The 6,356-nt window shown below is 47.1% G+C and overlaps 1 protein-coding gene across 2 annotated transcripts; it reads right to left on the bottom strand.

Annotated features, from left to right (window-relative positions):
• Positions 1 to 2,422: 2,422 nt before the first annotated feature.
• LOC102125611 (melanoma-associated antigen B6-like) lies at positions 2,423 to 5,577 on the bottom strand. 2 transcript variants are annotated; one of them, XM_045384458.2, is made up of 3 exons: positions 5,491 to 5,577; positions 4,008 to 4,525; positions 2,423 to 3,755 (listed from the first exon to the last, which is right to left on the bottom strand). In XM_045384458.2, exons 2-3 carry the CDS (start codon positions 4,483 to 4,485, stop codon positions 3,010 to 3,012), a joined length of 1,224 nt encoding a protein of 407 aa, XP_045240393.2. In that variant the 5' UTR covers positions 4,486 to 4,525; positions 5,491 to 5,577; the 3' UTR covers positions 2,423 to 3,009. The 2 variants fall into 2 exon arrangements, with proteins under 2 accessions (XP_045240393.2, XP_045240392.2); XM_045384457.2 differs by lacking the exon at positions 5,491 to 5,577 and having other exon boundaries at positions 3,010 to 4,038; positions 4,288 to 4,485.
• Between the last annotated feature and the right edge of the window lie 779 nt (positions 5,578 to 6,356).

The following is a 6,356-nucleotide window of genomic DNA, read 5'->3' as shown; positions in this document are numbered from 1 at the left end:
GTCCTTGCTCAGAGTCCTCACAATGAACATTCCCAAGACCTAGAGGCCTGTCTGCTCATATACAGATTTAAAGTCCCTAATACTATCAAATGGTCACCTACGGCTGACAGTACCTGAGGGATTCTGCGTTGTCTGTACTGTTAGGATTTGAGTGGTTCCTTCCATTCTCATGGTCCTCGGCTTGACTGTTTGTATGACCTGGAATTTATCCCTGTGGTAACCTCAGACTGACCCCTTAGACCAGGTGCCTTACCTCCTTGAGATGCCTTAAAAGGAAATGAGTGGGACTCATCATCTCAGAATTTCCTGGTTTGCCAGGGAGAGACACCAATGGCAGGGCTTCGTGTAGCTCCAACTGTTCTAGGAGGAGTACCATCATCCCTGTTTAGGGTCAGCAGTGTGACTCCTATTAAACATCCTCTGCTGAATAGGGTTGTTCCCATTAGAATAAGGCTCTCACTTCCTTGAGACCACTGCCAGAGGAACTGAGGGGGCACTTCAGTCTGAGAGTTCTGCCCTGGTCCTCCTAGGGCTGACAATAGGGACAGGACACTGCATTCCCACTGTTCTTGGGTGAGTGGTCTCCTCTATCCTCCCTCAGCATCTTTACCTTGACTCCTACCTAATGAAATCTGAAACTCCACTCTCCACTGACTCAAGGCTGCACTCCTCTGACCAAGGCCATATCTTCCTGGAATCTCCCAAATGGAAGTTAGGAACAGCCACATCTGGCCACAGTTATTGAGGATCCTCTGAGGAATAATAGCAGGGTCAGAATCTGACAAGATTCCACTGTTTTGGAGTCAGTGGCTCCCTCAGTTCTCACTCAGGGTTCTAATATGGATTTGGGGATGTAGAACTCCTTCCTCTACTAAGCTGAGTCTGCCAGCCTCAAGCCAAAGCTTTTCCTTTACTGAGAAACCAGAGGGGGAAGTCAGGGTGCTACTCCTTGGCTACCCCACATGGGCAGAATCGGAGCTACTGCCATGAGATCAAAGCCTTTATCTCCCTGGGGCACCAGTAGAAGCCCTAGAGAAAATGAGGAGGAGCCTCAACCAGATAGCCCTGCCTATGGCCACCCAAGGCAGAAAGCAAGATAAAGCTTTAAGAGCCCCTACTGTTCTGGGTGGATCATTCCTCATTTCTCATTCAGAGTCCTCTTCTTGATAGTTTTCAGAGGCTGAGATCCTCCTCCCAATAACCAGAGCACACCACCCTTAGACCAGGACTCTTATGTACCTGAGAACTTGAATAAATAGAGAAATTTTAGCTTGCTGCTATAGCTTGGGCCTTCTAGATCTGAGAGTAGGCAGGGCCTGGTCTCTCAGTGACCCCGATATTCTGAGGCAGTGATCTCCAGAATCCTCATTTATGGGGGTTCTCATCATGCCTCCTTTCTGTTTAAGCCTGCTGGGAAATGTCACACACCTGCAAACAATTGAGCAGGTTCCCTACTGCAAACCTTGCAGACAATGGCTCCCTGTCCCAGGTTCTGTACGAGACAGGGAAGCTGTACCACAAGGCAGGAGGCCCCAGACAGGTGGTGGGCTGTCAGTGAAAAAAGCACACTGATCTATTCTTTGCTTTGCCAGCCAGACTTAGCCTATTATGTACTTTGCTTTGAGGATATTTAATTTCTATGGGGAAAGGGCAGAGCAAGATGATTTGGGGAGCTCCTGATCTTATTGGGTTATCTGATGTTGCATATCCAGATGATCATACTGTCACTGTGTATTATTTTTTCTTTTAGCAATTCATACTACTCATTTATTCAGCATTATGATTATTCTAGTTGTATATTCCAAAGAAGTGCTTTGGGTACAGTGTCCTTTTAATGCTCTGATAAGCATTTTGGGCAGTGAGAGGAAAAATGAATTAAAAGACACAAAGTCTGGCTCAGGCTGAGAGGACTGGAAAATGTGTGCTCTAGATGAATCCAGACCAGAGATCTAATCCCAGCTCTGTCAATTACAAGCTTGTGAGCTTTTAGAAATGTGTAATTTATTCATTTTGAAGTAAGTCTGCTAAACCCCATCTTGTAGGAATTTTGGGGTATAAATACTGTCCATAAAAAATATGGCATACTAAGTAGGAAATGCTGAGTCTGTCATAAATGACAGTTACTATAGTATGTGTTTTTATATAAATTATTAATTTTTAATTTTCCTAAGGATATATTAAGAAACAAAATTACCACATCTTGAAAATATTTGGGACAATTTAAGCCTATGCAAGTTCTTGAATGTAGCCGCCTTTTTTCAAGAAGGTTTTTAGTGAACTCATTCTGGCTTATATTGATCACTGCATTTCATGTGATGATTTTAAACCCAGAAAATACCACCCTGCAATCAGAAAGGCTTTTTGATGCAGTAGACAACATAGAATATAAAGTGCACTAGAACAAAACAAACGGCAGTCTTAATAACCTAAATAAATCCAAGTATCCTTTATTTATACTAAAAGAAATAGGAAAAGGAATTAGGCAAACCAAGAATTAAACAAACTTTTACATTTCTGTTTTTCCTTTTCTTTCTCGTCATATTATGATGTCAACTTTTTTACTGTGGAGTTCTTAAAATTCATATCAAAATCCATTTTCTATTACCATGTTATCTAGTTCTGAATTACAACGAAAATATGTTGTGTGATTTTGTTTTATTAATACCCAAACCGTAACTTTCAAATTGGTTAAACAGCCATGAATGTGAGAGCTATGTTTTTGATAACTGTATAATCTGAAGCAAAATAAACCTTCACTTAACAGAAACAATCTTAAAAATTGACAAAGAAATAAAACATAAATCTACAAGTTACTCATATATAACAAGACAAAAGAAAGAGATATATCTTGTTCCCTCCAGCCTCTACTATACTGCAGTACTTAGAAGGCTCATTACTCTCTTCTAACATAAAGCGAAAATCCTAATTCAGACCTCCCTAGAAATGGGAGGATCTGTAGGATGTGGCCCCATAAGGTGCCCTGGCCAAGGGAATAGTGCCAGTTCTGCCTTAAGCTCTCAGTCTCAATGCTCTCTCTACCTCATCCATCAAAGCGTCTTCATACAGATGGGGGTATAAACCAGGGCTGGTGTTATTGCTCTTGGCCAAAACACGCAGGACTCTCATCTTGGTGGTTTCAGCATGGGCTCGTGGACCCCACAGGAACTCATAGCGTGGAGGATCACTGTTGCGCACCTGCCGGTAAACCACGTACTTATCTTGCACCAAATCCTCAGTAATGAGCTTCTGGGGATCCCCATAGATTGGGTGTGTCATCCCAGCATAGATCCCCAAACAACTCAGGAACTCCCAGACCTCCTCTTCAGTGGCACGGTTACCTTTCATGAAGATCACACCCAGGACCGACATCAGGAGACCCGACTTCCGCAGCCCCTTAGCATCATTCAGAATTCCTTCACTGGAGAGACCCAGCTTGCTAACAAGGGTGTAGGACTCGCCGCTGGAATCCATTTCTTTCAATTCAACGCCAAAGGCCACCGCCAAACGTTCGGAGGTTCTGTTGAGGATCTCAGGGAAGTAGTGCTTGTAACGTTTGCCAACACGCTTCAGCATGTCTGCCTTCAAAATGGACTCTTTCTTCTCAAACTTCTCCTGCAGCAATTGCACCAATGCACACGCCTTCCTCTTTAGAGGATCTTGGCTTAAGCGCTTAAAAATGATGGCTTTCTGTGAGGCTCTTACACTTTCCTCATCTTGACCCTTGGCAGCCACATCATATTTTGAGCCTGAAATACCTGCATCAGGAAAGCCAGTGGGTGAAGCTCCCTGAGACTCCTGAGAAATGGAGGCATCAGGGGAGGTGCTCGGACTGTTCTCATCTTGACCCTTGACAGCCACTTCAGATTTTGAGCATGAAACACCTGCATCAGGAGAGCCAGTGGGTGAAGCTCCCTGAGACTCCTGAGAAATGGAGGCATCAGGGGAGGTGCTCGGACTTTTCTCATCTTGACCCTTGACAGCCACTTCAGATTTTGAGCATGAAACACCTGCATCAGGAGAGCCAGTGGGTGAAGCTCCCTGAGACTCCTGGGGAATGGAGGCTTCAAGGAAGGTGCTTGCACTTTTCTCATCTTGGCCCTTGGCAGCCACATCAGATTTTGAGCATGAAATACCTGCATCAGGAGAGCCAGTGGGTGAAACTCCCTGAGACTCCTGAGGAATGGAGGCTTTGGGGGAGGTGCTTGCACTTTTCTCATCTTGGCCCTTAGCAGCCACATCAGATTTTAAGCATGAAACAACTGCATCAGGAGACCCAGTGGGTGACACTCCCTGAGACTCCTGAGGAACGGAGGCATCAGAAGACCTACGACGAGTCCCCAGACAATCGTGAGAAGAGGATGAGGAAGAGTGGGACTCTTCTTGCTTCTCTGCAGTGACCTGGGGACCTGTGAGACCCTGTGGCTGACCATGGGTCTCCTGGCGTTTCTCACGGGCACGGAGCTTACTCTTCTGACCCCGAGGCATTATGGCTGAGTGTGGGTAAGAAGACTGGGAAGGCTGGTACCTGGATGGGAGAGAGTGATGTCACGTCAATACCTTCGGCTGAGAGTGACCATCTTGGCTTTAACTAGCGCCCCTTCTGCAGGTTTCTGCAAAACAACTGCTCTAGGAACCCACAGGACTCCTGTTCTCCTGGTCAGTTTATGTCCTTCGAACTCAGGAGGAAGTTAGAGTATTAGGCTCTAGAATGACAGCCCATTTTGGGGCTTATTGAGGTGACAGCACCGGCTGGCAGTGGATGACCTTCCGTTCAGGGGTCGGATCCTCTCTGTTTACATTCAGGATCATCATTAAAATTGTTGACAAGACCCAGAGGCCCATTTCCCTGTGCCGCTCTGAAATTGACACTAGCAATTTTTACAATACTAACCAGCAGGAAATAAGGAAGCACTTCTGCCCAACACTTCACTCCGGGGACACGCAGACCGCCTAGGGCTGACAACAGCGGAGGCATTTTAGTGCTCTTCCTGTTATAGTGAGAACGGTCCTCACGGTAATTAGACTCCTCACCCTGACTCTTCCCACAACCTGGAAATCGCCCTCACTAACCTGCTGCCATCTCCTTACAACCAGGGGCCTACCTCTCTGACTTTCACAGGGACAAAGTGAGAATGCACCTCAGTCTCTAGAGACCTGCCCAGACCCCCAGGCTAACGTCAAGGGCAGAGTTCGGTGCAACCCGTTATGGTACATGGAGTTCCCTCAGTCCTAAGAAGGGTCCTCTTAACTATGTAGGGCCTGAGATTTCTCCCTCTACTGACCTACGTCCACCAGCCTTGGACCAAGGCCTTCATGTTCTACAACATGATGGAAAAAATGAATGGACTTTGGGCCTAACAGCCATGCTTGGGGACTCCTCCGGGACCAGCTCGGGGCAGGTTGGAGCAGGGCTCTGTGGAGCCGCCATTTTTAGGGGGAAGGGGGTTGAAGTTGGGGAATGCCCCCCCAGTTCTAGGTCAGGATACCCACCAAGACAGCTGAGAAGATCTGGGACACCTCCTTCCGCTGACGTAACACAGCACTTTTCAGACTGAGGCGTGCTGCTCAGACCCCTTTCTAGGTGGAAGTCAGGAGGAACCACTTCCGGCCACGCCCACCTGGCCCTCCCAGCGTAACAGCAGCTGCGGGCTCTGTCACTCCCCCTTGTGTTCTGTGGGTGCAGCAGATTCCAGGGAAGTCACATAAAGTTCTTTCAGGGGCTTTTCGTGGACCCTTGGACTTCTCTATCTGTTGAGCTGAATCAGTCAACCTGAGATAGAGGCTCTCATTCCCTGAGAGTTCAGAGTAGGAAGTCAGGTGCAGCCTGAGCCCAGAAGCCATGCCGGGACCTTCCAAGACTGATGGTAGGGGTGGGGCTCTGTGGGACCCCCTTTTTGTAATGAACTTTGCCCTCATCCCTTACTCAGTGTCGTCGCTTCATTCTTGCCATGCCCCCTCTAGTGACTTGAGGACACCCTCTCAGACTAGACTTCAACTTCCTGAGACTCCTCATGTGAAATTCGGTTACACCTCACCTGGCCACTACTGCCTGGGGCCTCCTGAACCTGGCTGCAGCTATTAAGTTGTGATGCAAGATCAGGGAATGAAGGGAGATTTGGGGGGCACTCTTGTCTCTTCTGATGTGTGGAGCCCCTCAGTCCTCACTCAGGGTCCTCACATTGACTGCTGGCAGTGTCTCAGTTTTCTCCATTTTCTGATGTAAATTCATCCCCTTCCTCTGACTAGATCCTGTAAAATTCATAAGGAGAAAGTGAGAGGACTTCTTAGCCTGACAACTATGTCTGGGACTTCTCTCTTGGCTGACATCAGTGTCTGTATTCAACACTTTCATGAGT

This window comes from Macaca fascicularis, chromosome X (genome assembly GCF_037993035.2).
Source record: "Macaca fascicularis isolate 582-1 chromosome X, T2T-MFA8v1.1".
Classification (NCBI taxonomy): domain Eukaryota; kingdom Metazoa; phylum Chordata; class Mammalia; order Primates; family Cercopithecidae; genus Macaca; species Macaca fascicularis.
This window is presented reverse-complemented; position numbering and strand designations above follow the sequence as displayed.